The sequence below is a fragment of the Oncorhynchus mykiss genome, chromosome 2 (assembly GCF_013265735.2).
Source record: "Oncorhynchus mykiss isolate Arlee chromosome 2, USDA_OmykA_1.1, whole genome shotgun sequence".
Taxonomy (NCBI): Eukaryota; Metazoa; Chordata; class Actinopteri; order Salmoniformes; family Salmonidae; genus Oncorhynchus; species Oncorhynchus mykiss.
The window spans coordinates 57,870,712-57,887,381 of NC_048566.1; the positions used below are offsets into that span (position 1 = coordinate 57,870,712).

Below are 16,670 nucleotides of genomic sequence, written 5' to 3' on the forward strand. Positions count from 1 at the left end.
GTGCGCGTCTCTCTCCCTCCCTCCCTCCCGTCGTGCACGTCTCTCTCTCCCTCCCTCCCTCCCGTCGTGCGCGTCTCTCCCTCCCGTCGTGCGCGTCTCTCTCCCTCCCTCCCTGCGCGTCTCTCTGCCTCCCTCCCGTCGTGCGATTCTCTCTCCCTCCCTCCTGTCGTGCGTGTCTCTCTCCCTCCCCCATTCCTGTTGTGCGCGTCTCTCTCCCTCCCTCCCTCCTCCTGTCAGGCGCGTCTCTCTCCCTCCCTCCCTCCCGTCGTGCGCGTCTCTCTCCCTCCCTCCCTCCCTCCCGTCGTGCGCGTCTCTCTCCCTCCCTCCCTCCCTGCGCGTCTCTCTGCCTCCCTCCCGTCGTGCGATTCTCTCTCCCTCCCTCCCGTCGTGCACGTCTCCCTCCCTCCCGTCGTGCGCGTCTCTCTCCCTCCCTCCCGTCGTGCGCGTCTCCCTCCCTCCCGTCGTGCGCGTCTCCCTCCCTTCCGTCGTGCGCGTCTCTCTCTCTCCCTCCCTCCCGTCGTGCGCGTCTCTCTCCCTCCCTCCCTCCCGTCGTGCGCGTCTCTCTCCCTCCCTCCCGTCGTGCGCGTCTCCCTCCCTCCCGTCGTGCGCGTCTCCCTCCCTCCCGTCGTGCGCGTCTCTCTCCCTCCCCCCCTCCCCCCCTCCCGTTGTGCACGTCTCTCTCCCTCTCTCTCGTCGTGCGCGTCTCTCTCTCTCCCTCCCTCCCTCCCTCCCGTCATGCGCGTCTCCCTCCCTCCCGTCGTGCGCGTCTCCCTCCCTCCCGTCGTGCGCGTCTCCCTCCTTCCCGTCGTGTGCGTCTCCCTCCCTCCCGTCGTGTGCGTCTCTCTCCCTCTCCCTCCCTCCCCCGTCATGCCCGTCTCGCTATCTCCCTCCCTCCCCCGTCGTGCGCGTCTCTCTCTCTCCCTCCCCCGTCGTGCGCGTCTCTCTCTCCCTCCCCCGTCGTGCGCGTCTCTCTCTCGCCCTCCTGTCATGTCTCTCTCTCCCCCTCCTGTCATGTCTCTCTCTCCCCCTCCTGTCATGTCTCTCTCTCCCCCTCCTGTCATGTCTCGCTCTCTCTCCCTCCCTCCTGTCATGTCTCTCCCTCCCTCCCTCCTGTCATGTCTCTCTCTCCCTCCCTCCTGTCAAGTCTCTCTCTCCTATCATGTCTCGCTCTCCTATCATGTCTCTCTCTCCTATCATGTCATGTCTCTTCCCTCTCTCCTGTCCTGTCTCTCTCCATGTCTTTCTTCCTCACTGTGACTAAGCTAAACTCTTTATGGCAGGACAACAATAGATCACATCCGGCCACACACAGTCACCACTGCTCATGAACCTTATGGCAAACCTGATGGGACAAAAATAACTGTCACACACAACTCAGGAGCCCTGGGCTGATCTGCCTGCATCAGTGAGCCTATTCCCCAGAAACAGCCTTGACTCAGTCACAATGGGAGAACACTCACACCTTTGCGCACACACACACCATGCAATCCCCAATAGCAAGGGACAGGTTGTAGGTCCTGTGTGTGTGTGTGTGCGATATGATAGAGAACAAGTTAGAGGTCTGTGGGACACTGAGAAGGACTGTTATGACATAGGCAGGCAGGGTGTGTGGGAGTCACAGGGCTCTGGTCCTTCCGGCTGTCCCTGTCCCAAACTGCAGGGCTCAGAGTCACAACAGCAGTCCAGCTGACATGTGTGCACACACACGCCATTTCGTGACAACGCTGACTCACTGCTGAAGCATGATGAGATACGTCTCCCTGCAGCCTGTAGAGCAGGGATAATCAACAAGATTCAGCCGCGGGACGATGTTTTCTGGAGCGGACAGCCGGAACGCAATTACAAATCATTTGTAGACTGCAAATTGACTGCAAGTAGCACAAACGTATACAATATTTGACTAAAACAATCATTTCAAACCTTGCTTACATTTGAATATATAAGATCACATACACGGAGTGTACAAAACATTAGGAACACCTTCCTAATATTGACTTGCACACCCCCCCTTTTGCCCTCAGGACAGCCTCAATTCGGCGGGGCACAAGTCCACAAGGTGTCGAAAGCGTTCCACAGGGATGCTGGCCCATGTTGACTCCGATGCTTCCCACAGTCGTGTCAAGTTGGCTGGATGTCCTCTGGGTGGTGGCCAATTCTCGATACACACAGGAGTATGACTACTGTTTGAGTGTGACAAACCAAGCATGGCACCCTCTGAATGGCGCGCGCGCGCGCACACACACACACACACACACACACACACACACACACACACACACACTCCATGTCTCAATTGTCTCAAGGCTTAAAAATCCTTCTTTAACCTGTCATCTCCCCTTCATCTACATTGATTGAAGTGGATTTAACAAGTGACATCAATAAGGGATCATATATTTCACCTGGATTCACCTTGTCAGTCTACGTCATGGAAAGAGCATGTTTGTACAGTGTGTGTGTGTGTGTGTGTGTGTGTGCGTGCGTGCGTGCGTGCGTGCGTGCGTGCGTACAACATATTTGAGCTGTTCCCCAGTCAGCTAGCAGACCTGTCAGGGTGCTAGCTTCCTTTAAGAAAACTAACCCAGGACCATTGGCTCTTAGGCCAATATAGGACCTGTTGTGACCCAACATCACCCAGCAACAGTGTTTGGCAACTGGAAGTCTGATTAGTCGTGGTCTTCTTCCCAATCCCTCACCTTCCTCTCTCTGTCTCTATCCCCCAATTGGCTCTGCCAGTTCTGGTCTGGACTTTCACAGCGTTACAAAAAAGTTAACATTGTCAAAGTAAGGTCGCTCCTCATTCCTGCCAAGTAAAACACAGAGAGAGCACACACACACTCACACACACACACACACACACACAGCCGTCCAATGACAGTCTAGGCGTCGACCTCTGGGTTTCCCACAGATCCACCTTGCCCAGATTGGCAATATGCCTATGCTTACCTAGTCCTCGCGGTTCAACACAGTTGCCTAGGGGATGACTCGGGACTGGGCCCAACTTTCGCAAAGTTCAGGTTGTCATAAGACAACCTTATGTCAGTCGTGGCTGAGTGCCTTAGGATTAGGATGAGCGGGCAGGGACTTGTTCTAGCCTAGTGGTGTTGGGTTGGCGTCGCACTCAGCATGTGCTGCCCTTAGGCCTTTTAAAGTATAACACCCCCCCCCCCCCCCCCCCCATCAGGTCAAACTACACTCACCACAAAAGGGCTTCAAAATGCACACACAGCAAACAGGACTGAAGAACACAACTAAAACACTGATACAGAGGGAGTTGCAGTATAAGCGAACCAATAGCCCATAGTACCAGCACGCACGCACGCGCACACACACACACAGTAAAAGCTAAGAGAGCTTTTGGTATCATTTTCATCGCCTGGCCTCACCCTGTCTGAGCGGGAAAGGGAAAGAGAGAGGGAAAGGTCTCAATACCACAGAGAGAGTGTAGTGTCTCTCCTTGGCGAATTTACCTCAGACAAGGGCCCAATAGAATCTTACGGTTTTCTATGCAGCTACACATGAGACACAGTATCTAGGCCTGGGGTCAACGCTTTATTCATATTCCTTCTTCGGTTTCTGCTACAACAAACACACCTCTGTGCAAATTGACTGAGCGGTGATAACGGAGGGCAGCTAGCCGTAGCTTAGCCCAATGAGTCCGTGGTACCGTGGTGCCCCCACGTGATTCAGGACTTCTAACCTCTTAAAACACTGTGTGTTTGAGCTACAGACTCCCGTCCGTTTCATTCGCAAACCATTAGTCTGTGTGATTAACAGGGGGATGAGTTGGAGCGGCGTTGGCGAGACACGGGCGGATCCTGAAGGGGCCGAGTCCAAACGGTTTGACTAGAAACTATTAAAAGCCACCTGTGAAAAGCTGAGGCTCTCAAGAACACGCATGTGTGACATGTGTCGCTCTACAGCGTACACTAGCGACACAAGAGTCGTTAGAATGTACGGGGTTCTTCGACAGATCATAGGGAATCCCAGGACTATAGCGTCTAAAATAATAAGCTCACCTAGCTGCCGTCACAAACTCCAAACAGTTGTCACCGACCAGATGGATATTCATTTCCCACTGAGCAAACTATTTCTGTACTTACAGCGTGCAGATCAATTCATTTTTAAGCTGTTTTTTTTTGTGGCTGTGAAGGAAAGGCTGCCCATCAGCCTCTGCTGTGGCACGCAGACTGGCCTGTTCTTTTCGTACCATCACTGGTGTCAGATGCCCTTAAGTGATGCCTCACTCACGAGGGAAAATACATGCAACGTCTCAATGTCCCAAAACGACAACAGGACTAATGAATAACCACGTTGTCTGCAGCAGAACCAAGTCAAAGCCACTAGACTGATATGCTATTTAATGAAGTGGCTGCACATGAGGGGGAGAGGAGAGCTGGCAGAGAAGGGCAGGCGTGCCCATTTCCAGTCTTCCCAAATGAGACCATTCCCCTCTTCATCTCCTCCCTTGTTAACCCCAGCCCTGCTAGCTAGCCCCTAGTTGCCCATAGCTAACCCCTAGTTGCCCCTGGCTAACCCCAGCTATGCTAGCTAACCCCTAGTTGCCCCTGGCTAACCCCAGCTATGCTAGCTAACCCCTAGTTGCCCCTGGCTAACCCCAGCTATGCTAGCTAACCTCTAGTTGCCCCTGGCTAACCCCAGCTATGCTAGCTAACCCCTAGTTGCTCCTGGCTAACCCCAGCTATGCTAGCTAACCCCTAGTTGCTCCTGGCTAACCCCAGCTATGCTAGCTAGCCTCGAGTTGCTATGCGGACAAGTTAGCGCCTGTTCACCTTGGCTTGATATGGTTGGGTTGGCCTGTTTGGCCCTGTGTTCTCAGTCCTCTACTCAGCAAGCCTGAGAAGCCCAGCATCGACAGAAGCCAAGCACGCACATGTCTCCACACATCAGTGTTCTAACAGAGAGAGAGAGAGCGAGAAAGCAAGAGAGGAGGGAGAGAGGGGAGAACAAGCGCGATGAATAAAGAGGGTGACTGAGGGCCGTTTCAGGATAAACATGCGTCTGTTCTGAGCAGCCTTTAGAGCACAGTTTCCCTAAATGAACCAAACACTACAGACCAGGCAGGGCCTTCCCCCTGGACACTCACCAACTGCACGCATAGCATTTCCCCAGAGATTCCAAAGACAACGTTGAAGTGCGGGGCAAGAGGGAGCTGCCTCGTTCAAATAGAGAGCATTCTACTGAGAGCACGAACGGTCTATGTAGACCAAGTCAACAGTAGCGCCCCCTCTTAGACAGGCACAGACCTGTGTGTGTGTGTGTGTGTGTGTGTGTGTGAGTGTGTGTGGTGTTCCTGTGCGTCTTGAAGGTTGTAAATGCTCCTTTCTAGACAGGTCTTACGGTAAGCTGTGTTCTAGAGCCTCAGATCAATTCTAATATCTCCATAACTGACTTAAGACAGGGGTTTTCCCAGTGGGGTCCACGGACAGATTTGAAATGAATATGGCAAGTAACAGATGAAACCTGTTCTGGACAAGAGATCTGTGGAATAAGTTGAAGGTGCAATGCACTGTATTAATATCAATCCTTTATGTTTTTAACTTTAGAGATGCACAACATTGGCCTGTGAGGCTCACAGGGATATTGGTATACACAGTACGCCCACAATAAATGTTGTTTTGAGCATAAATGCACTGTAATTTCAGCTTTAAAAACTGTAAAAATGTTCTCTGCCCCATGGTAAAATGTGTAGAATTGCAAGAAATTACAGTGCCTTCAGAAAGTATTCATACTGAATTCAAAATAGATTCAATTGATTTTTTTCCCTCCTCCAACTACACACAAAAACCCATAATGACAAAGTGCAAATGTTTTTAGAAATGGAATTGAAAATGCAACAAAGATATCAAATTTACATAATTATTCACACCCACGAGTGAACTCCCCAGTCCTTTCAAGCACACCCATAGCATGATGCAGTCACCACTATGTTTGAAAATATGGCAAGTCCCGTTGTACTCAGGAATGTATTGGATTTGCCCCAAACATAAAACACTTTGTATTCAGGACAAAAATTGCTTTGCCACATTTTTTGCTGTATTACTTTTGTGACAGGATGCATGTTTTGGAATAAAAATGATTCTGTACAGGCTTCCTTCTTTTCACTCTGTCATTTAGGTTAGTATTGTGGAGTGACTACAATGTGTATCCATCATCAGTTTTGTCCTATCACAGCCATTAAACTCTGTAACTGTTTTAACGTCACTATTGGCTTCATGCTGAAATCCCTGAGCGGTTTCCTTCCTCTCTGGCAACTGAGTTAGGAAGGACGCCTGTATTGAAATGTCTGCTTCTTTTGTTGTTGCCCTTCTTCGCAAGGCATTGGAAAAACTCCCTGGTCTGTGGTTGAATTTCACTGCTCAACTGAGGGACCCTACAGATAATTGCATGTGTGGGGGTACAGAGATGAAGTAGTCATTAAAACAATTGCGTTAAACACTATTATTGCAAACAGAGTGAGTCCATGCAACTTAAGCGCCTTGATAAGCTAATTATTACTCCTGAACTTACTTAGGCTTGCCATAACAAAGGGGTTCAAATACTTATTGACTCAAGACGTTTCAGCAAAATGTTCTCTCGGATGCCAAGACCCCTCTTGGGACTTTTAAAACCATTATTTCGCAGGGGCCGAGACTTGATTAGTCCGGGCCATGCACTGCAGAAACTGCTTGTACGCAATTTTTTTTCAATGGCACTCTAAAGTAGGAGTTGTGTTCTGATATTATTAGGGTGGTGCCTGATGAATTTGATATCACAAAAGGGGTCCCGACGCAAAAAAAGATTGGGAACCCCTGACTTAAGACATCGGACACCCCCATAGACAAGGGCCTGGTGAGTAGGAGCCATAGCATAGTAGAACAAGCCTAGTAAAGATTTTTTTTTTTTAAGAGGGTAAAAGAACATTGTGGAAACAGAGAGAGCGCGGTAGAAAGGTAGTCGACTCAAATCCGGGCAAAGCAATGTTCTGTTAGTCCCTGCTCCAGGCAGCCAGGAGAATGCAGCGACAGCGAGACCAACAAAATATCCTATGTATCAATTCCACCATAACGGAATTACGCCGAGACTAACGCTGAGTTGTATGGTGTTACATTTTGAAAGCAATGGGTTTGTTTGCCAGACATTTAAAAAATATATACAGTGCCTTGCGAAAGTATTCGGCCCCCTTGAACTTTGCGACCTTTTGCCACATTTCAGGCTTCAAACATAAAGATATAAAACTGTATTTTTTTGTGAAGAATCAACAACAAGTGGGACACAATCATGAAGTTGGACAACATTTATTGGATATTTCAAACTTTTTTAACAAATCAAAAACTGAAAAATTGGGCATGGCGAGGTACTGGCGAGGTACTGCTCTGATTCAGCCGTCGTGGGCAGCTGTACCCTTGAGTGCCATGCACACAGGGACCTTTGAAATATTTAAATATTTTTTTGTCAATTTGATTGGTGGATTCAAATAAAGTTTTTTTTAAAGTGTGTGTGTGTGTATGTGAGAGAGATGGGTTGAGATGAGGAAATGATCGCTAACAAGCAAATGACAGCTGCTATGAAATGTACCAGCGCATGTATTTACAGCGTGAGTCAAAGGTAGAAAGGAGTAGCACTACTCAGACACACCCAAATAAAATAACACACACATATTGGTATAGGCCATTGCCTACTCATGGTTTATAAAAACACACAATGCAGACATCCACACACACACACTTGGCTGTGTTTGACTATGGCGTGACACACAGTAGGCCATCATTGTTTAATAAGAATTTGTTCTTAACCGGCTTGCCTAGTTAAATAAAAATACAATAAATACTGCTCAGGCCAGGCAATACAGCCTAGGCTCATTACCGGTATAGGCTTAAGATGGCCTGTTTTAATAATTGTCATGGCAGCCTTGTCCAATCCTTTGCATATACCATTTACGCTAGCTAGTCCATTTGTTGCCTTCGCTATTTAGCCAGGCCTAGCCTAGCGTACTAGCCAAGTGCTAATGTTACGACTTCCGTTTGTATATAGTCTGCTATGTTCATTGCCCTTATGTTCTTGGTGTAACCCGTTAGCCTACGCTAACGCCTTGAGGCGTTCGGCATGCTTCCCAGGTGAAAGTGTCCGGAAGAATTTGTGCATATATTATGGTGCCATTTTGTGACATTTTTGTTAGTTTTGGACTTCGGTGAGGGTTCTGGCACACACACACGCGCACATTTTATTTGGGAGGCAAACTTTAGTCGGTAGCCAAAGTCTACGACCCTTCGTCTGTGATTAGTCGACAGTAGGGATTCTTCAATAAAGTATTTGTCGTCACTGAGCAAGAGACGACTCATTTTAATGCAATTTTGTTATTGAGAAATACTGCACCAAACCACTTAGTTAGATGTAAAATTGTGCGACTAAGGTCTCCTTGGCAAAAATGTCAAAAATAATGACAGATTTCTTGAGTTATAGTAGCTTAATTCTGGTATTTTGAGGAAGTGCATACTGGCTATGGTGTCTCAAAACAGACAAACAGTACTACCGCCACTTTTTTTCTAGTTTTTCAAGCGAATTTAAGCGTCTTTTAAGGGAGTATGCAAGCACACTCGTTCGGTTCGCCTAACCATTATGTATGCTTCCATTTCCTTGCTATTACATTAGCTGCTGCAATGTATAGGCTCAACTGCTATTCCCCTGTCATTAGCCTGCACGTGTTCATTGCTTAAACCATCGTTAGCTTAGCACTGTTACATATTCTTGTTTTCATCTTGTAGGTAACCACTTTTACTCATTCCCTCTTGCTAAATTGGTGTGTGTCTTAATTAAGTGTCTGCAATAAAGTGTGTTCGTTCATTACCACACCTTCGAACAGAGGGCGCCGGCCCCACTTTCGGAGACCACCACCAGTCGGCGGCACTCTTGTTCATCAACAATCTCCCATGTTCGTCTGAGCAGGCTGACATGTAGCCTGTGTCCTATCCACCACCCGCACTCAAATACAGCCATCGTTAAGGTCATGCACTCTAAAGCCAACACCACTTTGCCTAGCAGTTGTAATCTCTCTCTACATCGTGTATTACCCATCCATCATTGAAAAGCAGGAGGGATTAAACATCTGTAGCGCCCGCCTGTTTCCGCCCAGCAGGAATAGACATGTTGGCGTTGCTGTGCAGCTCCCCTGTCATTTAACGTCCTATTGAACCCTCAGCAATGAGTTCACCTGGCTCCAAAAGGGGTACATTTGGTCATGTGACCAACACACACAAGGATGCAACACACCGAAACCCCAATCGTCTGCCAACGTTGTGAAGGTCTTGACAACAAGCTGTTGCACACTAGTAGTAGAAAGGGAAGGGAATAGGGGATACCTAGTCAGTGGCACAAATTGGCGCCCGGGAGCAGTTGTTGTTGGGGGTTATACTGCCTTGCTCAAGGGCTGAACAACAGATGTTTACCTTGTCGGCTCCTACACGCCAGGCTACCTGCTGCACCCAGATTGACACACACCAGGGCTCCAGGACAGGTAAGAACAATTGTTGGACAAGTAGAATAAATAAATAAATAGTCAGAAAGGAAATGTAAAAAATGAAAATATAATAACATAAAAATGTAAAATAGCAAGCAATACATATGATCATAATTGATCATAATAATAATAATATTTGATCATAATTGTGTCAAAGTGAGCAATCTCCACGCGTTAACGATGCTCCAAGGCCTGGGATATCTAAGACTATACCAGCTACAGTGCGCATATTTCTCCTGTTTGTAAAGTTGTACAAATTATTTAAAATCCAACCAGAAAACTTGCTTCTGTGCACTGAAATAAACTACCCACTGTCATTCTTGGTGAGTGTGGACATTTATAAGCGAAAGTGAATTTCTAAACATCAAAAGTTTAAATCAGGCTAGCGAATATCAAGTCTGTATCACCCAGAGGCATGACCTCTGCGTGATAGATTGTTTACTGTGTTGCTAGGCAACACAATGGCAGAGAGCGGGCCACTCTTAGAAATAGAATGAATAGAACGGGCTTGGAAGCTCTAACCCTGGCAATTTGACTGGTAAACTCATGGGTACACTCGTAACGGCTGATTGTGATGCAATCATTTCCATGGTATTTTCAAATGTTCCATCAACTGATGCTGGATTGCCATGGTACTGTACAATGCTCACTCAAATGAGGCCAACTGATGTGGCTCATGCCATGGAATGTGTTTTTTCTAATGTCAGTCGAGTTAATTCAACAAATCACAGCACAGATTGAAGGGTACACTTCCTGCTTTTTACTTCCTGGCATGGGCACACTCAAAATGTCTGCCAGTCTACCAATTATTCCACCATTGACTTGAATGGAGACACCCTTTCTATTCATTCTATTTCTATGGGGCAACTGCTACAGTCAGCAGCACAGCAGGAGATTTTGCAATTTGAATGGTTAAACTGTGCCCATGGTAATTTGCTTGACCCAAAAAACATTACCAAAAATTCTATGATCGTCAAAGCCCTAGTGAAACATGAAAATGATGGCCTTACAAGATTATAAACAGGTCTTAGTTAGCTAGCTACTTTGCTTTGAAGTGCCTACCTTAAGCAATTTGATGATTAATTGAACGAGCTATACCCACCCTGCATCCCACTGCTGGCTTGCCTCTTAAATTAAGCAGGGTTGGTCCTGGTCGGTCCCTGGATGGGCGACCAGATGCTGCTGTAAGTGGTGTTGGAGGGCCAGTAGGATGCACTTTTTCCTCTGGTCTAAAATAAAACAACATCCCAGGGCAGTGATTGGGGACATTGCCCTGTGTAGGGTGCAGTCTTCCGGCTGGGACGTTAAATGGGTGTCCTGACTCTCTGTGGTCACTAAAGATCCCATGGTACTTATCGTAAGAGTAGGGGTGTCAAACCCGGTGTCCTGGCTAAATTCCCAATCTGGCCCTCATACCATCATGGCCACCTAATCGTCAAAGCTTCCAATTGGCTCATTCATCCCTGTAACTATTCCCTGGGCTGTTTGGGGTACGAACACTTTCTGAAGCCACTTTATGTTGACAGTATAAAGACTGTAGATGGTAATTGTCAAACACGACTGACGTTAAGCCTATATTTGTGTAATTAAAGTTTGGCTACATTTTCTGGCGCCTCAATCATTTCAGCATTTGTTTGGACAGGAGTCTGTACCCAGTATGTATAATCACCTACATTTTGACATTAATGCTTTTTTATGTACGTAAATTAAAAATGTATTTAAATATTATTGTTATTATTGTTGCTTCGCACGATGTATGGATGTCTCTACCTTCTTGCCCATTGTGCTGTTGTCAGTGCCCAATAATGTTTGTACCATGTTTTGTGCTGCTACCATGTTGTGCTGTTGCCATGTTGTGTTGCTGTCATGTGTTGCTGCCACGCTGTGCTGTCGTCATAGGTCTCTCTTTACGTAGTGTTGGGGCGTCTCCCTTGTCGTGATGTGTGTTTTGTCCTAGATTTGTAACCCTAGCTCCCGTCCCCGCAGGAGGCCTTTTGGCTTTTGGTAGGCCGTCATTGTAAATAAGAATTTGTTCTTAACTGACTTGCCTAGTTAATAAAAGGGTAAATAAAATACAAGAGGACAAGCATTAATGTTGAGGCCTCCATTAGCAACTCATCTCTATCCATCCTTTCCCTTCCTCCACCAGTCATGGTCCTGTCAACCTTCTCTTCATCATGTGATCCCTCCCCCATCATGCGTTCCCTTTTCACCCTCCACCAGTCTCTCTGGGCACCTCCCTCCACCAGTCTCTCTGGGCACCTCCCTCCACCAGTCTCTCTGGGCACCTCCTTCCACCAGTCTCTCTGGGCACCTCCCTCCACCAGTCTCTCTGGGCACCTCCCTCCATCCCATCGTTCCCTGCATCATTAAGCTTTTCATCCCTGTATCATAACCCCAAGAGCAGCTCCCATAGCGCCCCCTCTCCTTCACTCCATCGCTCCTCCATCTGTCTGTGGGTCCTTCTCGCCTTCCTTCCTTCTCTCCCTTATCAGTTAGGGACATATTGCCCGATCGCCATCTATTCCTCTTTCCCTCCCTCTATCCATCAGTCCTGGTCCTATCGTCTTCTCTATGTCACCCCCCCATTCATTGTGGCTGCGTCATTCTTCACCCTGCATCGTCTGTATTCAGAGTGATTACACGCTTCGTTACCTCATTCAAGACTCCACTCTCAGTAGTGACGCACTCTGGACAAGGGCAAAGATGCTTTGCATGCATTCAGGTCTTGCACACACACCAGCAGCAATAGCTCAGCATTCAACGCCATAGTACCCTCCAAGCCCATCATTAAGCTTGGGGCCCAGGGTCTGAACCACACACTGTGCAACTGGGTCCTGGACTTCCTGACGGGCCTCACCCAGTTGGTGAAGGTAGGAAACAACACCTCCACTTCACTGATCCTCAACACAGGGGACCCACAAGGGTGCGTGCTCAGCCCCCTCCTGTACGCTCTGTTCACCCATGACTGCGTGGCCACGCACACCTCCAACTCAATCATCAAGTTTGCAGACAATACAACAGTAGTAGGCCTGATTACCAACAATGACAAAACAGCCTACAGGGAGGAGGTGAGGGCCCTGGGAGGGTGGTGCCAGGAAAATATCCTCTTACTCAGCGTTAACAAAACAAAAGAGCTGATTGCGGACTTCATGAAACAGCAGAGAGCGAGCAAATTGCAGTGAGAGAGAAGCATAGGGGGTGAGAGAGATATACATATTTTTCCAATAAAAAAAAATACACGAGTCATCACCACCACATCAACAAGACGACGAATGTCAGATAAAAACCAAGTAGTCGAAGCCGGTGCCTGGTTCATATTTTGGCAGGGATTCCAATGGGGCGGTGACTGCCTTGTTGTTGTTATCTCTCAGCCAGAATGTCAAGCGGAGGCGAACCACCCAAACAGCAGGCCTCCACCCCTTCCTCTGCCCTCACACTGACTGAGTGACTGGGCTAGGGCGGCACACCTTTCAGTGGGGACTCCTGCCTTGACACTGCCGGGGCAGACAAAGGAAGTGTTCTGACCCTGTGCTGTGTTCTAGATCCTGCCTGGGAAATGACATCAGTGGTGGCCCAGGAACACAAGACAGCCAGACAGTCAGACAAGCCGTGTGTCTGTAGGAAGACGGAGCACTGATCTCTTCATAACCGCACTCACAAATAACAGACGGATGGACAGACGAGCTCTTTCAAATGTACTTCAGAATTAAGCTGCGACAGATTAAAATAATACCAGAAAAAACAGGAGGGTTAACATTATAAAAAACACACAGCAAGTGACTGGCAGTTAGGCTAAGAGTTCAATGAGAGGTCGATAATCCACGCAAACTGATGCACTCCTTGAGTGAGCTCACAAAAACAGGCTAATGCATTTGTCTGATAATCACGTGCATATATTCTGAGTTTATCACGCCATTGCAAAGTTGTCAATTACATTTTCATGACTCTCCTCTCTTTGCGGGCAAATATGAATCAGACTCTGCTCTTGTCTGATTCACCAGGGTTTGCATTGTAAATATTGTGTGACTTAGTCAGGAAACAAAATCTGTAGTCAAGAAACAAATAAGGCCAATGGATCGTTCCACCTCAAAAAGCACAAGAAAGAGGATTGAACACCAGCCATTTCAAATTTTTCTGAAATAATTTGTTGTTAGAAAAATAAGATTATCATTCCATGGAATCCTCACACCCTATGCCAATCCCACATCAACAATGAGTATATAGTATCAGTTCTCTATGTTTGACAAGTAGTATGGAACTGTGGCTTGGAGTACTGTTTCTTCATCCTATGTAATGTATTCTCAATGAACTTGGTGATGTTTTTTCCCCCTGTTCAGAGAAATTAGTATATGGCTAGGTTTCCAACCAATTGGAGACAGATTTTCATGCATAAAACTATATGCACACTTTCCCACTAGAAATGTGTTTCCATCAAATGTATTTGTTGCGGATAAAAGGCTGTGCGTGATGACGTAGTGCACATAAATACAAGTTAAATGGGTTTCCATGAAATGGGTTAACTCTACTGATGGTTCTCACAAAAACAAACATTTATATAGTAAGTGTGGCCACTCACGTATTGGCACATGCACTCTAGCCAACTAAGTGCAGATACACATATAGCCTACATCAGGTGTCTCCAACCCTGTTCCTGAAGAGCCATCCTGTAGGTTTTCGCAAGCCCAGTTGAAACTAACCTAAGTCAGTTTATCAACCAGCTAATTATTAGAATCAGATGTGCTAGATTAGGATTGGAGTGAAAACCTACAGGACGCTAGATCTCCAGGAACAGGGTTGGATGATGAGATTATTATGGACAAAAGAGTGAGATTTTTATTTGTAAAACTGCAACCCAGCATCGATGATCATGTCACCAGAATAAGACCCTCGAAATGTACTGGAAAAGAGCATCAAACATATCACCCACACAAAGTGTTTGTATAGGTAGAACGAATTATGCATGAAATGTCAAACGCCTATATGCCCAAATATCCGACCTATCACAAATATCCCACCTTGGAAAGTTTACAGGGGGGGGGGGGGATCTGTTTCCGTCAGGCCTGTCATAATTTTTTTTTTTATCCAACATTACTTTACTCTTTTTTTATCCAACATTACTTTACTCGCATTAAAAGGTTGACTGGAAACTTCGTTATTGAAGTTGTTATGTCCCATCCTCCCTACCACTACAGATGATACATGAGCATTGGACCTGTCAAAAAACCAAGCCATAAACTCATTATCAAACAAGCTACAAGATATGCAAGTCCCCTCTTCAGAGCTAGAACTCTAAAAGGCGGAAGTGGCACCCAGAAAATAAAGTGACAGGTCAGCGTCGCCTTCGCAACGAGGTGTCAATTCCCACGATGACGTCGCCACACACCTGGCTTGCCTTTAGTTACAGCGCAATTGACCGAAACAAACGGCACCGTCGTGATAAACCTCTCGAATGTAATTTGCTCAACCAAAATATGTTACATTGTAGCTACGACGTGTACTTTAGACTCGTACCTAAAACGGTAACAAAATCCGCACAAGTCACCGTGCCTGTGTTGCCACCAGCTAACCCTCTAGGCTACCGCTAACTTGTTACCTAACTAGCCAATTTACAGCGAAGACGAAGTCAACGTAGCAAGCAAAAAAAACAACCTAGCTGGCTAAATAGTTCGCTTGCTTCCCATGTTGAAATCTGATCGAGACGTTGGCCAAACAATGCACCTTGCGAGGGAAATGACGTTACACCGAACACCGCTAGTCCGGTAAATCTAGCTACCTGGAAACTAGATATCTAACTAGTTATAGCTAGCTAACGTGAGTGTAGCCTGCGTGACGGGCTTCTGTAGAAATACATTTTCACGACCTAATTCTTCCTGGCCACTTGCTGTGCAACGTCAGGCCCACACTGCACCGGATGCTCAAAATAGCGTCTCGCCGGTTAATGTTACCGCGTTGGGCAAAAAAATTAGAACATGCCATGATGATATCTACAGTAACGTTACTTCGGTAGCTAGACATCCAGGGGAAAGGGGAGTCATTACCACCATAATAGTATTATGTATCGTGCATTTTCTGATTAGTAAAATAGCTAAACATCGTTTTTTGTAGCTGTCAAATATTACCGGCCACAAAAGAGATTAGTAACTGGTACTGTAACGTTATGTGCTGTCAACGGGAAAGAGGTGGCTGTACTCACCCCATTAACCAATCCATGATGTTTGTAACTAGGGTAGGGATAAATCCGCCAAGGCTGCTGGAGGCGACCCCCTACTTTATCCGGGCACCCCTCGCTTCCCTGCCTGTCCCCGACTCTTCGTGGATCGGTTTCTCCCTGTGCCTAATTCGGTGGTCAAATGTTAAACACGTATCGCTGGTGTCCTTGTTTTGAACCTGAGCCTAGATAACTACAAGAACATGAACAGCTAGCTGCCTAGTCGGAGCCCCGGTGCTGCGCTGGGTGAGAGGAGCGCAGCATTGAGTGACTTTGAGCTCGGAGAAGAGCGGGCAAAAGTCTCGGTCCAATTTCCAGTCAGCGAGGTATCCTGCTGGGGCTTCGCTTTACGTCCGCTGGCGTGTCGAATGTCCTTCGCAGACTGCAGGACCGAAAGAATCGAGTCTTGCGATGCCACTAGTCTTGCTAGCAACACTCTGTCATGAATCCTTGTACTGTATTAGCTCTGGAGCTCAAACCGCTAGCAATCTTCAGCTGCTGCGAACGAAATCCGGAAGTAAACACAGATCCAACCATAGAGATAGATAGAGGACTCTAGTGCCCAAAAGCAGTTTTAGTTTTTTTTAACTAGGCAGGTCAGTTAATAATAAATTATTATTTACAACGAATGAGCAGAGCAATTCAGGAACTTCACACTTTTGAATTAATGTTAGTCAGCTGGGTGGGAATTCCAATGGGTTACGGAAGGATCACATAACTGCATCCACATCATCAGGAGGGATCAGCCAATGAATTATACTTGTGAGTAAACATTCCATAACGCCAAATGGCAGTAAATTGTCAACCTTGGCTTTATGCCTGTTCAATCAGCACACTCCGGGTGGCAGTTTGCACCTTTCGGTTTGTTTACCAACCATAGAAGTAGTAGAAGAAGAAAATTGACTTCTTCAAAATGTAGAGAGACTCAATGGCGCTGCCCATGCT

General features: G+C 46.9%; 1 protein-coding gene across 2 annotated transcripts in view; it reads right to left on the bottom strand.

Annotated features, from left to right (window-relative positions):
* LOC110492538 (MOB kinase activator 2) overlaps nt 1-16,230 on the bottom strand; it is an 89,163-nt gene extending 72,933 nt beyond the window's left edge. The window contains exon 1 of one of the 2 annotated variants that reach the window (XM_021566957.2): nt 15,711-16,230. In XM_021566957.2, coding sequence (XP_021422632.1) covers nt 15,711-15,727 — 17 coding nt within the window. In that variant the 5' untranslated portion in view covers nt 15,728-16,230. Of the gene's footprint in view, nt 1-4,790; nt 4,886-15,710 lie in introns of those variants that run through there. The other variant, XM_036951663.1, reaches the window with a different exon arrangement.
* Nucleotides 16,231-16,670: the final 440 nt, after the last annotated feature.